We start from the raw sequence: 20,770 nt of genomic DNA, 5'->3' as shown, positions 1-20,770 counted from the left end.
GCTTCTCAACACAAAGGGTGAGATGTGCTTGTACTGAGTTGCCAGTAGTAAGGAAGCAGACATTATCCAGGTACCTGTCTAGATCCCTTAAAAGATGCTGGAGATTTACAGAGTTATGCAGGCAATGAGCCTAGCTTGCTGGACAAGAGTTGACATTAACCACTTGGACAGAATCTATGTAAGCCTGCTTGTACTTACACCAAGGTTTGGGTTGGACGACAACCACAGGTTAAGGGTGAAAGGTGACATTTAAGGGGAACACAAGGGGAAACTTCGCTCAGAGGGTCATGTGTGGAATGAGCTGCCAGTGAAAGTGGTGCATGCAAGGTCGATTTCACTATTTACCAAGTTTTGATAGGTATATGGATGGGGGGGGGGGGGATATGGAGGGCTTATGATCCAGGTCAATAGCAGCAGGCAGTTTAAATGGCTCAGCAAACACTAGAGGGGCCAAAGGCTTGTTTCTGTGTTGTACTTTTCTTGGACCAACTACAAAAGCCATTTCCATGCTCTATAATGCATTATATTCTCATGGACAACACTAGATAATTTACAGATATCTACTGATTATTACATAGAAAAGATGTAGCACTAATTTGTATATGAAAGTATTCAGTATGCTTACCTATGCCCATATGAGTCAATTGCTCAATGATAGTCCAGGAACCATCATGAACACATTGATTTTTCGTTATTAGCAGCTGACACAAATCTCGAGCTGCAATGTCACTTGGCACTTCCAAAGGGTGACTGCTGCCATCTTCATTAAATACCTTAATTACCTAGATACAAAAAGATAACCAACTAAAGTGAAATTGTTGGTCATATTTTGCTACTTACCTACATTCACCTCACTGACAGTTGTGGACAAATCCTTCAGCATTCTGTTTAATCTCTAAAATTCCTTCACGTTTTTGATTTACAAAAGGATTATACAAAAATTAATCTTTGAAGAGCAAAAATAAACTTGGCTGCACATGGACCATCACATCAACTATTAGGTTTATTATAGTTTTAAATTTTAAACAAGATAGGCTCTTTAGCCACCTCAAGTTTTCCCAATTTACTCTCAATCCTGTTATGTACTTGGAGATGAGAGAAATGATATTTTGACCTACTGTCATTAGTTGTGGACATTGGGTTAAAGTCATTGTGCAGATAATTCAGAATTAGGACGTGCAAGTTCAGCCTCAAAAGATCTAGTGCTGCTTTAACTTTGTTGACAAAGTCAGTTTGACTTTAATAACATCTTGTGAATTTTACCTAATAAACTGATACTGGCCCTTATTGCAAATATAGGCAGACCTAGATTACATTAGCTTCCCTTTCTCTGCAAGCTACTCTCACCAAGTCACAATCACCATCAGAACTGTTATCTACAGCAAAATCTTGTTTATACTTGCAATAACACTTTTGTTTCATTCAATAATCACCAATTAAACCAATTGAACATGCTGCATTTGAAATATTACTAAGTTTGAGAATTTGCATAAAGTAGGATCACTACAGGTCATGACATTTAAAACCACAGCCCATATAGACTACAAAACCAAGCTTGTTCTTTTTTTTTATTATTAAAATGGACTGTTGTGGCAACCCACTTTCTGCGCAGGCGAACCAGCTCACAAATAGCCAGCGTGCGGGGGGAGACTTTGGTAATGCACCTCTGATGTCATTTCCGCCCGGAGAGGGCGGGCGCTAGGGATTAAATGCCAACGCCGCCAAGTTTGAATAAACTAGTCTCGAAACGACTTACCGACTGCGTGTCGTTATTTCAGCGCTGTGTGTAGCGCATCGCTACACTGCCATGAAAGTGATCTTATACTCTTAGGCCTGAATGCTTTTGTCTTCTACCAAGTTCTTAATTTTTAGTTCTAAATTGCTGATGTTATTTTTGTGGCTGCACGTCTTTTCAAATGAAATTATCCACCATTAACAAAGTAGAAATCAAAGCATCATCAAGTACACAGCTCTTAAGGATACTCCTAACTCAATTCAGATGGGAGAAAAACCCAATTGTTATGACCACTTTCAAAGCAAAAGTATACTGGAAATTCATTCATACAACTAATTGTGTCCCAATAAATGGTTCTGATAACCCAAAGCTTAACTTGAGGAATATGCTAGTGTTGCCATTACTTGCCAATGTTTAATTAAAAATATTAATTGCACTAATGTCAAGGGCATCAGTACAGATGTCTGCCAAGCCATTAAGATAACATGTAATCATTTTAGCCTAAAATCCATTTTCAAAGCAATCACATGGGCTACATTTTTAAAGCAATATCAAGTTGATATTACAACACTCCAATTGAAGCATCAACACAGCAAGATGTTATTGTTTCTGGAAATGTGGAGAATTATCAAATGTAAACAACTTAATACACAATCTATCCTTTATCAACACTGGCATTAATTACTTCAATTCTGATAGGTGTACAACTAGAAGCAAGCAACTTCACCTGTTGATACATTCCAGTCAGATTAAGTTTCCACCTACTCCACACTTGCAATTCTATCAACTTGTACATGGCAAAGCATGCACATTGCATCGTCAGATTTGGAAAGATTTCAGGACAAATTCAGCTATGCAAATACTGAAAGAAACATTAGGTTTCATTTGAAATTAACTTTTGGTCAATATTTTAACTCATTTTTGCCAGCCTGCAGCAAATTAGACTGCTGCATGTTCACAAGGACACCCAGTTAAAAACAAAAACTTCAAAAATTGGATGCACAGAACTGAATTTTCAGTGCAACTACAGCCTCCTTCCCGACAGTTCAGTGCCTTTCATGGACCCATCTAAATATTCAATTTTACCTGGCTCAAGCACTTCAGCAGCTCATTCCAGGATTTGCTGTGTAAAGCTGGTTCAAATCTCACATTTCTCCCCTAGTGTGCAACTGTGCCATCCAGATTTGGACTCTCCAACCAGAGGACAAACTGACCAACTAAATTATCCATACCGTTCATGGTTTTTCATAAACTAAGATCACTCCTCATTCTCCTGCATGTCATGGAGTAAAGATGCAGGATAGCCAATCCCTCCCTTCACTCAGGCCTTCTAGTCCAGGCAATAACTTCAAATCTCTTCTGCACCCCACCCAGCAATTCAGACATATTACATCTTACAAAACCATTCTTGATTAGACTGAATACCAAAGCAACGGTAGATCCTGTCCCCCAGTTCCATCTACCAGTATTCCTACAAAGGCAGGCAGGTCACTACTCTCAAGCAACAGTTCTCAAGTACACTCCAGTTTTGTAAGCAACTGGCAAAGATCAATGAAGCACCATCTCTTGAAAGGTCTGATTTCTTCTACGGCCTCCCATAAAGACCAGGAATACATTTGGTCAAGCACTGGGATTGCACAGCTGCGAATCTTCCCTTGCAATATATTCAGACTTCACTATCCTCATTTCATTGGATATTCTCCTTCATAACCACCAAAACGGACATTAAATCCCAGCCATCTCCTGTAGCTCTATGCATCGGCAGCCCTGATGGTCTTAAGCAGACCTAGTCTCTCCCTGGCCATCCCTTTACTGTTAATATAACTGAACCACTCTTCAGATCACCATTAACCCTGTCCATCAATCTCATGCCTTTTAGCCCTCTTGTTTTCCTTAAGCTGTTCTTAAACTTTTCACATTTAAAGGATTCATTCTGTTGGCCAGAAGAAACTACAGTTTACACTTGGATTTGATGAATCAGGGATAGGGAGTGCAATTGTCTGTTTCCCCCACATTTTGTGGACTCTGAACCGATTCCTAATCTGGAATATTCTGATCAGAGCAATTGAATGTGGACCAACAGGTTCTGGGGACAGCTTCTTTCACCAGGCCATCAGACCAATTAACTCATGCCGATTTGACTGTATTTCTATGTTACACTGACTGTTCTATTGTAAATTATAGTGATTACACTTTTAGACAGATGTAACAAAGATGTTTATTTCTTGCCTCCTTCACATGAGTAAAGTCAATTCAATTCCAGTAATAACCCAAGGCCATTCTCAGGTGAGTAGCTACTTATTATGCAACATACCAGACCTACCAAAGGAGCAATCTATCTCGTTTATACTCTGACTGGTCCAAACCAGTTGAATGAAGTGACCCAGAGTTGAAAGACATACACAAGGCTAGATAGGGTGTGGACAGCGATAAAACACTGTTGGTTGCAGCACTGTACATGAACCAGTAAGGTGATCCAGGTAGATCAGGTGACCTTGAGCCAATGGGATGGAGATGTACCAGTTCGACTGATGAGGAACACTATAAGAGTTAGGAATTCTAAATATGCAGAGGTGATAACTCTCCTGCAACCAGAGACCAATCACAAACACGTGGAGATAAGGGCTGGCATAGTCTCCTTCCCTGGGTAATACATTCTCTTCAGGAACTAACACGCAGGTAGTTTGTGGAACCAACTGCTTTTAGATGAGACAATAAAGTTACTTGTCGGTAAATAGATTCTCTGTGCCCGAGTGATTCTTGTAACAATTCATACCCAACAGCCTAAAAGTGATTGCACCTTTTCCTTTTCCTAGAATATTTACAATTCTTCCTAACATTTTTAAACCTACTGCTATTAAAACTAATAGAAATCGTGGTCACTAGACCCAGAGTGTTAATCTAATTACTCGACCATCTTTGTTCCCCAATATCCCATAATTGCCCCTTCCCAAGCAGGAGCCACAATGTGCAAAACTAACTTGGATGCACTGCACAATACAATTGCTTGCCACAATCCCCACTCCCCTGCACCCCTACATACAGGAGCCTCAATGCAAATTAAAAACATCTAGTTTGATCCACCAGGTTCAATATGGGCCAAGGTTCATATTAAAACCTTAATGTATTTAGTTGTCTTAGGGAAAAAAAAATAACTTAAAGTGAGGGGTTTCCAGCCTTTATGCCTTGGACCAATACCATTAAATAAGGGAAACCCTGTTCCATGCCTTAAACCTTCCAGACTACACATCTGGGAGCTGACTTTGGAGTACTTCTAAAATACAATGAATTTACATAGCTAAAACTTTCAGTCAAAAAGTCTTTGAATTTTATTTCCCTTCCTTCACAAAGCCATTAATGTCAATTATTGATAGTACTGTTATAAGGGCACAATTCAGCCTTGCTTAATTGTCAACATTAGATTTGTTGATCATTACTTTAAAACTAATTCTGCAAATGATAGCTATTCACGTATTACTACCAAAGATCATTTTAAAACTCCAGAACACCAAATTCCAAATGAGATTCTCAGCAGTTTGATGGGTTAAGGGTGAGCTTTGAGGATGTTGATAACTTCTGCCATCTTCATGCTAATTTTGTGAAGATACAATCTTGCAGATATTACTTTCCATCCTCCCCTCAACCTTGACTAGCTTGAACAGATGACAGCACGCAAAACCCTTACTCATCTCCCCCCCCCAGTCGGGAGATGTGAAACCAAGGGAGCAGGTGGTGGGTGGTCATATGAGCAGCTGGTGCACATCACAAATTCTGGTTATGTGACCACTGGTATCAGGATGACAACCTCTGAAGAGTATTTATAATGGCTGGGATCACCCGTTTGGTAAGGGCACTACCCAGAAAGCAGCAATGGCAAAACACTTCTACAGAAAAATTTGCCAAGAACAATCATGGTCAGAGACTGTGCGACACAGCACATAATGATCTCCGATAGAATGACAAAGCAAGCTTGAGATATGCTCAAATGTGCCAGCAAGAGCCAAGAGTTCATGTCTCATTCGCAAAAAGGAAACTAAATGGGGACAGGGCAGCTTTAAAGTCACTGAATACATAAGATTATGTGCACATTTAGAGGGTATATACATACTGTACCCAATTTACACATGCCCTACAAGCTCCAGTCTCAACTCTTCCTGAAGATCAAACGATGCTACTGATGAGCCCAAGCAATACCAGTGGCACTGTTTGCAAGTTAAAAATTCAGAATGAGGACCAATGCAGACTCACTGGGCCAAATGGCCTGTGATGTACAAATCAAATGTTTGACAATGTTCCCTGCCTAAACCGAAGGGCATCAAAATGTACTGAAGATGACAGCATGTAGCAGAATAACCAGGATCAGCAAGTAGAACAATAGCATAACTACTGATGCTATGAAAACAAGTTTTAAAAAGCCAGCATTTAATTACAACTTCCACTATCTAGCTTTGAAAAGCAGAAGAGTTAATTGCAACAAGATCAGACCAGACATAAATATTGACTTTTTGAGGCAATTTTTCCTTCAAACTAGGACCGGCCTTCACTCAGATCATTTCAAATGAGCTACCCAGATTTAACAAGACACTAGAAATATTTTTAGTTACTGAACTATGTACATGACCTAGACTAAACATACATAAAGAGCCAAAATATAGATCAAAATCCCAATTCCTTGTTCCAAAATTGCATACATACTGACAATTACATATTTAGCAATGTTTGCCAAAATGGTAAGAGTATTTTTTTTTTTAAATACAAGTGTTTCCACATTCATTGCAGACAGCACATGTTACTACTGCTACAGCACTAGGTTGAAGTTATGCAGAACACAAATTAAAAGTTAAAAGTTTAGTGACAAAAGCTCCATCATTTTCCAAGCTGAAGGAATATTTGAGCAGGTCTTTGCCCAATGTTAACTCAACCTCAAGTTATTCTTGCTTTTCAACTGATTTGTTGCTAATTGACCATTTAAAAATTAATATTCACAATAAATTCTTGGTTACAATGAATAGGGAATCCATTTACAATCTGAAACACTGATCAGAATTACACAGGAAATTCAGTTTTCAAGCAGCTTACTCACCCATTGGGTTGAGGGAACATCGTAGCCGTGTCCCTTGTTATGGGGATCTTCACAATAAAGTTGGTTAATAAATTAGTAGATTTTAAACAATTCTTGCTTCCAAAACCTCTTTCTCAATTTATATCATTTTGTCATTACATCCCAAGGCACCTTCAACATTTTTATTTCATTCATCAACACATTTGGTTACCTTTCAAGTGAACTCCCTTCCCAATGCATTTTACCTCATTCCTCAGATGTGGTTTTGAATCTACATTTTAGTCTTTAATCAGCCATCCCAATACCCGATGTGGTTCACCAACACTTGCTTGATAGCACTACATTTATTGGGACAGATCCCCAAACCAGTCCTTGCACTTCACGATACATTGAAATCCTAATTAACAGCACAACCATTAGGATGGTACAGTTTTCCACAGGTCCCCTGGCCCTCTGGCTAGAAAGCTTACATATTAAATTTGCCAGTCAGGGTGTATTACTTTACTTGAACAGTTAAGAGGCAAAGAGAGTGGAGAACCAGAGATATTCTCCCAGGGTGCAGATGGCTAATACAAGCTGCCATAATTTTAAGGTGATTGCAGTATTAGAAGAATGTCAGAGGTAAGTTCTTTACAGTGGTGGGTGCATAGAACACCCTCCCCAGGGGTGACAGGAGAGGTAGATAAATTATGGGCATTGAAGAACCTCTTCAATAAACATATGGATGATAGAAAAAATGGAGGGCTACTGTATGAAGTAGGGAAAAATTAGATTAATCTTGTGTAGGTTAAGTGTAGACTAACAAAATTGAGAGCTGAAAGGCCTGTACTGTGCTGCTCTGAATGAAGGAAACAAACCATGGCAAAAGTTAAATTTAAATTAAATTTAAATAGCTAACATGAATGCACTTTGTCTTGTTAAATAGGGAAAAAAGCCACAATTTCATTACCTTGACTATGATAATCAAGGCTTCAATGGCCCAGTCACTAGTGGCGCAGTATTGACACTTCAGCTTGCTGCCTGAGCTTCTGCTGAGCTCCCAGCATAGCAAGCTGGGAGAGGCCAGGCTCTAAATTGGGGTTCCCAACCTGGGGCCCATGGACCCCTCGGTTAACAGCAAGGGTCCATGGCATAAAGGTTGGGAACTCCTGCTCCAAATTAATGCTGCCATTTGATGGAAGGTGATTTTTTTTTTAAGACACATTTGATTAGTCCAGAGCTCCAGTTTTATTAAAATACCAGGAATAATTTAACTATTTTTGCAAGATCTCTTCTTTAAAACTGTAATTTTGCCCACATTCTTGGGCAAAGTGCTCCAAAAGCAATCCACGACTTGCAAATTAGAACACCAGGCTGCAAAAAAAAAGCGCAGCACAGGACAAGGTACCTCAGGCAGAATGAAAGGTATTCCAATGAAGTACCGATCTGACTCGGGTACTCAAACCATGGAGCCAACTTTATACATCGGTTCAAATATGCTCCACCCAAGCCAAACTGCATACATTTACTATACATCAACACCCACCAAATACAAATGAAAACTCTGTCATAATGTGGATAAATATGAAATTATGAGTTGCAAGGTGTTTGCCCCATGCAGTCAGCCTAGCCCAGGGGTCAGCAACCTTTACCACTGAAAGAGCCACTTGGACCCGTTTCCCACAGAAAAGAAAACACTGGGAGCCGCAAAACCCGTTTGACATTTAAAATGAAATAACACTGCATACAACGTTTTGTTTTGCCTTCATGCTATGTATAAATAAACTATAATGTGTTGCATTTATGAAATTGATGAACTCCTGCAGAGAAAACGAAATTACATTTCTGCATGCAACAAAAACATTTTGAACTCCGAAAAAAAGACGTTGGGTTGAAGGTTACTTTTAAGTAAAATACTCAACGTCTATTTGAGTCCTTCTTGTATTTATGAAAAACGCCAAACTTAAATTTGCCGCCAGCAGCAAACCAAAAATAACGTCAGCCAGCTGTCAACCTGAAAAATAAAAGGACTATTTCACTGAACAATTAAAACATATGAATATACGTAAAATAATACGCAATTAAAATATTTATCATACTTCTTCAGGTTGACTCACACCTGACAATGCAGTCGTATTCAGTAGGGATGGATCGATGCTTAGGGGAGTGACCGGGAAGGATAATGTGTTTTTTTCCTCTCTGAACTCACAGAAGTGTTTCCCAAACGATGTTTGCATTGCGATGATTGCAGAATGTAAATACTCCGAATTTATCATGTCGTGACATTGTTTGAACTCTCTCAAATTGGGGAAGTGAGACAATGTGCCTTTCTGTAAATCTCTGGCAAGCAACGTCAACTTGCGCTCGAATGCAAAACATCCCCCAACATGTGCAGGGCTGTACGTCCTTACCCCGTTGAAGAGCTGTGTTCAGCGTGTTCAGGTGCGCTGTCATGTCTACCATGAAGTGTAGCTTTTCCAGCCACTCTGGCTGTTCCAGCTCAGGAAAGTTGAGCCCTTTGCTGCCCAGGAAAGTTTTCACTTCTTCCAGACGCGCGACAAAGCGTTTCAGCACCTCCCCTCTGGACAGCCAGCGATAAAAACACGTTGTAGCGGTTGCTACACGCAGTCAGTAAACTGCAGTCAAAGATAGCTTTATTCGAACTAAACAGCCTTGCTTTTAAGCCTCCCTCAACCCGCCCCCCATGGGCGCGGATGCTGCAAAAGACACGTACTCACAAACCCCCGTAGGCTATCTCCCTTAGCCTGAACGCTGGCTAATTGTGAGCCGGTTCGGATGTGTCAGGAAATGGGTCGCCCGCCACAACGTCTTATTTAGATTGTACAAGATCACCATAATCTTCAAATTTAGATTTACATTTCAAAAACTAACAAACTAACATAAAAAACATATTAATTAAATACTGACCATGTAGCGGTGTGCTACACGCAGCGCTAAAATTACGACACGGAGTCGGTAACTGCAGTCGAAGGAAAAAACTTTATTCGAAATCTTCAGCCTCACTTTTAAGCCTCCCTCAACCTGCCCCCCCCCCCCATGGCGCAGAGGCTCCAAAGCTCTGTGCTCGCAAACCCCCGTAGGCTATCTTATTGTGAGTCGGTTCGGATGTGCCAGGAAAAGGGTCGCCACAACCAATTATTTCCCAAAGCAACAGGGAGCCGCAGCACAGACCTAAAAGAGCCACATGTGGCTCCGGAGCCGCGGGTTGCCGACCCCCGGCCTAGCCTGACATCCCACACCACTAGGTTCAAGAATAGTGATTTTTCTTTAACAATTTGATTCCTTAACCATGTGGCGTAACCCCAATCACTGTTCAGCAACACTAACCTCTGCACTAAAGTACAGTGCAGAGACAGACTCTTCAGCCCATCTATTCCTTGCCAGAACTATTTCAACTACCAACTCCTTCATAGAAATCTACAGCACATTACAGCCCATAATGTGGTGCTGATCATGTAACCTACTCTAGAAACTGCCTAGAATGATCCTACTGCAAAGCCCTCTTATTTAAGCTCCATGCACTCATCTGAGTGTGTCTTAAAAGACCCTACAGCATCTATCTGCCTCTACCAATATCGATGGCAGTGCATTCCATGCACCCACCACTAAAATACTTATCCCTGACACCACCTACTTTCCAAGTACCTTAAAACTTTGCCTCCTTGTGCTAGACATTTCAGCCCTGGGCAAAAGCCTCTGACTATCCACTTGATCAATGCCTCATCATCTTGTACACCTCTATCAGGTCTCCTCTCGTCTTCCACTGCTTCAAGGAGAAAAGGCAGAGTTCACTGAACTTATTCTCACAAGGCACTCTCTCCAATCCAGACCACATCCTTGTAAATTTCCTCTGCACTCCATAGCATCCACATGCTTCCTGTAGTGAGGTGACCAGAAATGAACCCAATACTCCAAGTGAGGTCTGACCTGGGTCTTTTATAGCTTCATCTCCTCATGACTCAAGCTTCAATCACACAGTTGATGAAAGCCATCACACATACACTTCACTGTCAACCCTGTGCAGCAGCTTTGAGTGTCCTATAGACACAGACCAAGATTGCTGATCCTGCACACTACCAAGAGTCTTATATTGTCTTCAAATTTGACCTACCAAAATGAACCACTTCACTTATCTGGATTGAACTCCAGATATCACTTATGTTCTGCATCAAATTGATGTCCCACTGTAACCTGACAGCCCTCATACTACCCAAAACACCCCCATCATCAGCAAACTTACTAACCCACCCTTCTACTTCCTAATCCAGGTCATTTAAAAAACAAAGCGGAAGGGTCGCAGAACAGATCACTGCAGAACACCACTGATCAAAGTCCTCCATGCAGAATATGAACCATCTCCAATCCTTCCTCAGGATCTTCAACAACTTGAAAGACTCACTAGGTTACCTCTACTCCCTTTCTTGAAAGAAAGATTTGCAACCTGCCAATCCTCTGTTGCTTCTCCCATCCCTATTGATGATGCAAAGACGACCATTGCCAGAGGCTTAGCGATCTCTTCCCTCACTTTCCACAGCAGCCTGGGGTACATCTCATCTGGTCCCAGCAACTTAACCCAATACCTTTCAACAGCTCCAGCACATCCTCTTTAATGCCAATACTCAAGCTTTTCAGTCTGTTGCAAGTCATCCTCACAATTGTCAAGGCCTTTTCACTCGTGAACACTGAAGCAAAGTATCCACTACCTCCTCCAGCCCCATGCACGTTTCCACTATTGTACCCAAGTGGTCCCATTCTCACATGGCTCATCCTCTTGCTCTCCATACACCTGCCCGGGGACCACAGCCCTCCTTACCACTGCAACATCAGTGCTGGAACTCAGCAAGCTAGACAGCATCTATGAAAGAGTCCATAGTTGACATTTCAGGCCAAGACCCTGCATCAGCACTGGTGGACCATCCATATACTTATCCAAACTTTTCTTAAGACCTTAATTAGCTCAGATGAACTACTTGTGCTGGCAGCTCATTCCACACTCATGGCTTCAAATGAAGTTTTCCCCCCTTACGTTCCCCTTAAACATCTCATTCTTCATCCTTAACCGATGACCTCTGGTTGTAGTTCCTGCCCAACTTCAGTGGAAAAAAGCCTGCACTTACCCTAGCTACACTCTTCTAGAATCTAAAGAATACAGTCCCAAGCTATTAAGTCTTTCCTTACAACTGTCCCCTAGACCTGGCAACATCCTTACAATTCCCTGTTCTTACAACCTGTTACATCCTTCTAGCAGGTAGGTGACCAAACCTGCAGACAATACTCCAAATTAGGCCTCGCCAACATATACAGCTTCAACATCCCAGCTCCTGTACTCAATACATTTATAAAGGCCAATGTGCCAAAAACTTTATAATCCCATCTACCTGTGATGACACCTTCAAAATTATGGACCTGTATTTCCAGGTCCTCTTGTTCTACCCCTTAGTGACCTATTGTTCACTGTACAAGACCTACCATGGCTGGTCCAACTTGTCACTACAATTAACTTGTTCTAATTCTCTCATCTCCCCCACCCACCCCCCTGTGAATGCTACTTCTGATGACACTACTAGAGTTTTGTTGCATGTGTGCAGTCATGCAAATAAATATGCATATGAAAATAAACTCAACTTTGCAAAGCCAATTTCCACAATACAATTTAAGAGGAAAACACTGCACCAACTTCTCAAAAGCATGATCACTGTGTCCCAGTATCCAGGAGGTAGGCCTTTAAGATTGCTAATACTGTATTTAGTTAAGTCATAAACAGACGCAAATCCACTATGAACCAATTGAATGAAGCAACTTGGAGCTTGTGGGTTATTTCACTTTTCAAAATCACCTCACGTACAAATGGAGTCCCTGTAAGATTGTAAAAGGCAAGATTACACCCCCCCCCTCGCCACTGTAGGAATATTGAAGAGAACAATTACATAGTTAAAACCACCAGGACAGGCACATGACCGACTGAATTTTCAGCATGTGTGTGCACTGCTCTAGATTTCCAGCATCTTTAGAATCTCTTATTTACAAGAGAATTAGAGGAATATGGGAAAAATGCCAGCAAATGAGACTAGCTTAGATACTAATCTTGGTTAGCATACGCGAGTTGAACTATAGGGCTGATTTTCATGCCAGACAATTATGAATAAGGAAAACAGAGGCCCAAACTAATGTATTGAACTTTTAAATTCAGGGATCAGTTTCTCTTAACAATCGCCATATAATGAAACTGATGAAGTACAGTGGCAAATTAGATCTTAAGACATTAGACAGGCAAGTCTTAACCTGAGAAATTTGGTAGATGCTGGAAATCCAAAGAAACAAAATGCTGTAGGAACTCTGTCTCATTTCCCTAGATGCTATCTGAGTCCATTTCTGGTCATGACACTTCTTCAGGACTCAACCACGAAAGCTTAAACTTGCCTGAAGACTGAAGGGTAGGAAGTCAGAATGGCCTGTGATTTATTGTTGCGAACCACAATATTTAAGATTTAAACGGAGACCTGGTACAGGTATCTGCTCAGTGCTCCAGTGTATTTGTTGCCAGAAGCCCCAAATTCTAGTTAATATTGCCAATTAACAGTTGCAAATTTAACAGTGAAATAATTTCCATAATGAGCCTCCTGAAGACAAATCACCATTTGACATTTGTTTTCTTTCCAGCTGGTCAATTTTAAATTCCAAGTTTGGGTTAATGCTCAGTGGATTAAATTATGTCAAGGTTAACTTTCCCCAACCAAAGATTTAAGATCAAAACAGTTCTGAAGCGTTTGCAATCTAGTTGCTTCTGATAGATTTGGTGGTTTTACATTCCTTAATTTTTACAGGAATGAATTAAAAATTACAACACAAATGACACCTAAACTTTTGAAAATCTCCTCTATTACATTGCATTATTTCAAATAGAAATGTTTCTGCACTGCATGCATTAGCTTCTAGATGCCAGCAAAAATACAAGCCAAGTTTCAGCTGTGTGCATTAATGTGAGTAAGGGGTTCAAGGTGAATTAGTGATCAAGTGGCCCCTTACTGACAGACCAAAAACATTTCACCTTGGGCCTCTTGGCAGCACGTTTTAACTGGCTATTAGGTGGAAGCAGCATTTCTGATCTGGAGCCTAGTCCAAAGACAAGGAGGATCAATTCTCAGTAGGCAATTGTATGTTTGGGGAGAGAAATTGGGAAATAACAAATGTAAGGATTACAAGCCGGAGGAAAAATGGAAAGCAGCATCAAGTTTATCAATCCATAGCAGAGCTGATCATTGGATCTTAAATCGAACACTTATAGATCAGCCACAATAGCTCCACCCATCAAACCTGTCAAATATTCCAAATTAAAATATTAACCCATCGAAAGGTTACCACTAATTGCATGCTTTGATATTCAGTTGAGGTGGGCAAAAATTAGCTGTAGTACCTCAGAAATGTCAATCATTTGAAACTTGACAAAATAGCAATTTAATGCTATTTTCATTCATTTTAATCCAGCATATTACATCAGCACATCTTCAATTTCAACCCATCACATAACAACCCTTTTACAGAACAGTCAAATAGTCATCATGTTGTACTGTTGAAGGGCTCGGAATCGTTCAAAATGGAAAATTGAATGATTTAATATGCTGAGACTTCCTGAAGGCAACTGCTAAGAACTGACAGAAAATGTATTTATGGTCTTACTTAGCATTCACTATGTCGATAGTACAACTATCTAGATATCACAATTGTTTGGACAGGAGATGCTGTGTGGCATGTGAAACTGGCTGATAATCCATTTTTAAATTGTGCCATTAATTATGGATTTGACCATCCTGTGGAGGATTAATATTTGAACAACCTATTATGTCAAGAAATTAACTCCCATTCTTTGAAGAAAAGTTGGTAGGAGAATTTCCATTGTTTCTTAAAAGGACTGCTTTGCAAAAACTGATTTGGGAGCCAATAGTAAAGCTAAGTTCCGATGCTTGCCGATGTATCACAGATAAATGTGTACCAGTGTCAAGTGTGCAATTTCAAAAATATTCTTTGAAAAAAAGTGAAGATGCTTGTACACAAAACCAGATTTTTCATTTAGCCTTGTCCAAAATTAATCCTAATTTCACCCATTAGTAATTAGGCCTGGAGCAATTTGAGTTTCATTTCCATTTGAGCCAAAGCCAGTCATTCGGGAAACTAATGATTGGAAATCACTCTGCTCCAGGCAACAGTTTCAGAATGCCTAAAAGGTAAAAATAGTTCTGACTCAGCACTGTGCGGACTTCCCTGGTAATGTGAAAAATCTTAGCTGAAAGGGGAAGATCATTGTAGAGTGGAGTATATGGACCCAAACTTTACTGAATATCCATCATTTTCAATTTTGTTGATGTCATCTATACACTAATTTTCATTTATTATGTCTACATGACAAAAGCATAATTGCAAAATCAAAAGAACAAAGGCAACTTGTTCTCAATCTCAACCCAGCGGGATTCCACAAACTCCATTCTTGTATCACAAGTGTACACAAGGAAGAGAGGGAACAAAACAAGAGTACTCTACTACTCATCTTGCCCACACCCAACCGAAACATCTGTTAATAGCTGCTAAATTTAGATTGGATTCTCAATTCAAATCATACAAGACAGGCTTGAACAACAAGCAGACCAGAAACCTGGAACAATGAGAACTTTAGATAACCATCTGCATCAAGACTGGCCAGTTCTGCCTGTCAACCCTTTTCCTTTATTTACTAGGGCTTAAATATCCCTGATGGCCACTGATTAACTCTAGAAAATTCCCTTTGTTTTACCCAAAGGACATTCTTCAGCATCTCTTCTACACAAATCAACTTTGGTGAAAGGTCTTCATTAAGAAACATGAAGATTTCAAAAATGTTAACTGCTTCACTTTCCAGGGTTGCTCAATTCAAAGCAACAAAATGCAGGAGGAACTCAGGTCATTCAACATCTATGGAAATGAATAAACAGTCAACATTTCAGGCAATGTCTGATTGCTTACTTCCATAGATGCGCTGCCCGACTTAAGAGTTCCTCCAGCATTTTGTGTGTTGCTTTGGATTTCCAGAATCTGCAGAATCCCAACTTTTAATTTATTGCTCAGGTTTCCCCTTCTAGCATTTTTTACTAAATGTTACTAAAATGAGCTTCATTGGTATCAATAGATCTTGCTCTTGGACATGCCTGAAATGGCACCTAGCTACCAATACTGCATATTACACAATGGATACATGCAGAAAGTTTGAAAAGGACACGGTCCTGAAACTAACTCTGCATTGGCACCCTGTGGGAAGTATATCCCATCCTCATTAATCCCACATCTTCATAACTCGCACAATTTTACTTTAGAAATCTTGTTCACAAACTAACATTTAACCAATTCAAGCCAAAAATGTCAAACAACAGCAAATACTTGTAGCAAATCTACAACAAAGCACAGTCACAAAAACCATAGTAAATTTGTTTACATTGACATAGCTAAGATCTTGTCATGGTTTGGTGTCAGATACAATAACCAGCTCAGTCAAACTAGATTTGAGTATGGCAAATTACAATTCTGTTGTCAGTTGCTCTAGCATTTACACACCTTTACCATGAAAGGAAATCAAATCTTGAAATATCAAAGTTAATAGACAGGTTAGCAGAACATTCTATGGTACATTGCACCAAAAATTCAAAGCTTTTGATCAGAAGTGTAAATAGATACCCATCAACTTTTCATGAAAGTAGTGATAAGCTACAGGATAAGCTTGTACTAGAATCTGGCCTTGCTATCTTTGGCCAATAGGGGGCACTGAACATTGCCAATAATGAAAGTGGTGCCATGTTAGTGCCTAAAATAGAAGCAGTCTGACCATATGCTGTGTATTGCTAACTGCTAACATGGAAACGACTGCTTTACTTAACCTCTTGCCTGCATTCAGTAGCCCAAAGTGCATTTACCCACCGTCTTCCCCCAATGAAGCATTGTGCAAATCAGCAGCAGCACAGATAGCAAACCAATTTACAATTAACAGACCTCAAATTCTCCAGAACAACCAAGCACAAAGTCCACAAACTTAGTTCAAACTTTGGTCAGATCAGAAAATTCATCGCAGTCCCTACAAATGTTTCTTGTTCACTAGAACAACTTCTAATGTTGTAACTGAACACTAAAAACTGAAGTTAAACATGTCATAAAATGTATTAATTCTATGTTCTTGAGTTACAAGAAAATTGAGAATTAAAAAATTCCACAAATTACAAAGCTCTTGGTAGTCAAATAGTTAAAGAGTTAGCTCAAGGGCACATTTCTGAATTCTGTATTTGAGCACTGGAGCCTGGTAGATTAGAAAAAGGATATTGAACAAGAACAAAAATATCTTACCCGTTTTTGCAGGATAAGTGGAGTGATTGCAGGCAACGTCACTCGCCGGGCATACAAGCTCATCTCTAATCTTCGGAAAAGAACTACTAATCACAGAAAGCCCATTTGAAAACTCTTGACATGGCTGCTTGCAAAATACTGAACACTATATTCTGTCATTGCAGAGGCAGTAATCGAAGCACCGAGTTAAGGATTATCATCCCACTTGTGAATACATCCTTTAATTTCCATCAGCATAGGACTGGACAAATCAGCAGCCAATCAAAGTCACCACAAAGATCCTCCTTTGCCCTTGAAAACAAATTTGAACTGTTTATGCTTTCAAAGCAAGAACACAAATTTCCTGTCTGCTAAAGAGCACAAGTCAGTTGCTTGTCAGGAAATTCCAGTTTTAGTTCCTTCAAATACAGTAGTAAATACATATGAGCATTTAATATCTGAACTTCCTGGCATTTTGGCAATTGTTTGAAATTCTGCACAAAGGTTCTTAGATTTCATGAAACATTGAACAAAGATGCAAAACAATTATGGCAAAGTACATTCAATTTTACAACTGCCTACAAATTTCCATTACTCAAAAGTTGGCATTTAACAATGAGTACGTGGTTCTATCACCACGCTTAAAGAGCCAAAACACTTTCTGGAAGCAATGAAGTGATTTAATTTCCTCCAATACTCTCCCCCCCTGCAGAAAATAGGCACATTACTTACAACTAAAGCACAATCCATATTTGCATACAATTTAAAGTGAACAATGTACTTTATACTATCTGTTCTACAGGAAACATGTCCCTATTCATACAAACCTCCCCAAAATATTACTTACAACTTCCAAGTTTCATAATGGATTTAAGTTTCTGCTATGATAACAAGCCAAAATTAAATGAAACCACTCAATTTTTGTTTAAAAAAATAGACCCAGCTAGCAATGGTTTATAGCATAGCAGCAACTTAAAATGGCAGAGGAATTTGGTTACGTACAGTTGCAAATTATTTAACTTGATAAGGCAGGAGAAGCTGGCCTGGAATAGGTGCCATTTCCATTAGAGCACAAGTATGCCAAGTAACTGGCCAAGAAAATGTCAGCTGAGAACTGACATTAAACTGACATCTCCATAAAGACAAATGGAGAAATTAGCATCAGTATTACTAAAAGTCAGAAAGAATGTTGCGAGCTTCTGAAGGCCCATGTCATGACAAAAATCACTCTCATCCTCCAATTTGTATCAATGCAGCACACTACCATCTCCTAATGTATTGTTGATAGGGATCGCGTCCCTATGTCTTTCAGCATAACCATCTGTCAACAGGAATTCTTCAGCCTCAAGGGCCAAATGGTCTACTTCTGCACCTGTTGTCTATTGCACTGACACTCAACAACCATCAGGTAGTACAGTACTCAAGTTCTGTTCACAGAAATGGAACACAAGTCCCTTATCCCCAATTGTTGTGCCTAATGACCAAATTAAGCTAATTCATCTGACTGCACGTGGTCCATACACCTCCATTCTCTGCACGCGTGTACTATGAGACATTTAAGTGCTTCCAACAAACAATCCTCAAGTCACTATTCCCAGTAGTGAATTTGATTTACACACCACTTAAAATATCTGGTACATCTTTGAACTTGTGAACTTTCATGACCAAGTATGGTAGTGTTGTAGTAACTCAGTGGAAAGAAAGGAACTTATTATTCAGGTCAAAACCTTGAATCAGTACCAGATTCCAACAAATTGCTACTCAAGATTCCAGCATCTGCAGTTTCAAGTCACATTCTATTTGGCAGTATGTGTGTAAATGCTTGAGTGACAGGTGTTCCTCCAGTTGCTCACAGTACACAATTCACACACAAGGAAATCTTACAAATGTGCTTCATAATATATGGAGACCTGGATGGTGGCAGGGAGTTCCATAGTCTCAGTCTGGGTGGGGAAGAAGCCCTTTCCCATCCCAAATCCTTCTAATGCTACTGTACCTCTTGCCTCTTGTGTAGGGGTGGTTAAAGATTGGACAGAGAGGGATCGCTGACAATGCTAAGGGACCAGATATGCAGTACTCCTGATAAATATCTGTAATGGGTGGAAGGAGGACTGATGAGGATTGCTGAGAGAATCAATACTTTGTCAGGTCTTGATGTCGCCTTGTAACTCAGACCAGATGGTGATGCATCTGTGCAGGACACTCAGTGCTGCTGTATAAATCTGATAGTTTTGCTGTGGAATCACCTTGCTCAAATATCCTAGTTGTGTCAGGTTGATACCCCATCTTAGTGCCATCCACAGATCCCAGCTTGACATTTCACAAGCTTGCCCAAGTGATGATAACTAGTGGTTGTTAGAAATACATTAGGGGAGCTTACCCCCAAGTTCCATTGCCATGGAGTACAGATAGGACACTTGCTCCAAGTCCACGTGACTCAACTGATCCTACAATACTGCTGTCGAGTTACTGCAGCCCTATGATTAGAGTACATGCCCTTAGGGTTTCATGGACAGGTATGGAAATAGATTGCCAGGTCCTTCAGCGCAGATACTGCTGTCCAGCTTGGACCTGGCTGGATTCAGACTCCAAACCATCTGTCTCAAAGTCCAGTGTGGATGCCAGCTCATTAATTTATATCAGAATATAGTGGCCAACTAACCTACCCAATTGTGCCTTTGCAGTAAGAAACCAGTGCACCTAGTCACAAACTCAAAATCCAAGTACATTTGGTATTACAGATCTCATCTGGGCCACTGGAGCCATGAAACAGCAGCTCTGCTGGTTATGCCATTGTGCTGTCTATATTCCTTTCCAAGACTTGCACAGCCTTTACAGATACTAATGGTAATAACAAGCAATTCAACTAGCATAGCAATGAGCAAGCAGCAAAAAGGTAACTTTCTATGCTGGGTTTTGGAAGTGGAAGTGGCAATTTCAATTTAAGCTGGAAGTCCATTGTTATCGAGCAGTTTCATAACTTACATGAAATTAAGGTGATGGCAACATAGGTAGCGGATAAAAACTACTTCCCATCAACTACATTGCTACTAAAATCTCACAAATAGGTCTGCTTCAATAGGAGCCCAGGCCATTAGACTTCCTTCCAATATGGAATACTGCATTCTTGCATCACAACACAACTTTGAAATTGGACAGCTGCTTTGGATAGGCTAAAGTTGGTTGACTGCTTTGCTAAACTGTTTGATTAGTCCATAAGCAAAGCTTCTGAAACTCAACTGCCTTTCCATAGAGTTCCTCCAGTATTTTCTGTGCTGCTTTGGATTCCAAGCATCTGCAAACTGTTTTATGATTTAGCACCTGGAACAGTTTGGGTATTGTTGAAGGGAGACCCAGTGAAAACTTTAGGAACAGCACCTTATCTTCCATCAGTACTCCATGCAGACTATAGTCAACCAGAAGATTACATAGTATTAGCACTTGAATTGACTAACAATTTCAATACATTGGTTTGAGAGCTCAGGACCTGTCAACCACCCTCCTTTATCTTGCCTGAGCACATTAGAAGTGGAGAATTGTAAAGGGTATGGGGATTTGAAATTGAGATGAAATGCAGTTAGAATTTTAATCCCAACAAATTACCAGTGATGTACTTTAGGATTTTGTTGCGCAAT

The 20,770-nt window shown here is 40.1% G+C and overlaps 1 protein-coding gene across 3 annotated transcripts in view; it reads right to left on the bottom strand.

Moving 5' to 3' along the window:
• The window catches only part of LOC132392502 (growth factor receptor-bound protein 14-like), a 130,610-nt gene that overhangs the window by 62,183 nt on the left and 47,657 nt on the right, over nucleotides 1-20,770 (bottom strand). Inside the window, exons 1-2 of one of the 3 annotated variants that reach the window (XM_059966444.1) lie at nucleotides 17,157-17,460; nucleotides 626-782 (exon numbers count right to left, since the gene is read on the bottom strand). In XM_059966444.1, coding sequence (XP_059822427.1) covers nucleotides 626-782; nucleotides 17,157-17,219 — 220 coding nt within the window. In that variant the 5' untranslated portion in view covers nucleotides 17,220-17,460. Of the gene's footprint in view, nucleotides 1-625; nucleotides 783-17,156; nucleotides 17,461-20,770 lie in introns of those variants that run through there. The other 2 variants (XM_059966443.1, XM_059966446.1) reach the window with 2 other exon arrangements.

Source organism: Hypanus sabinus, chromosome 4, assembly GCF_030144855.1.
Source record: "Hypanus sabinus isolate sHypSab1 chromosome 4, sHypSab1.hap1, whole genome shotgun sequence".
NCBI lineage: Eukaryota > Metazoa > Chordata > Chondrichthyes > Myliobatiformes > Dasyatidae > Hypanus > Hypanus sabinus.
This window is presented reverse-complemented; position numbering and strand designations above follow the sequence as displayed.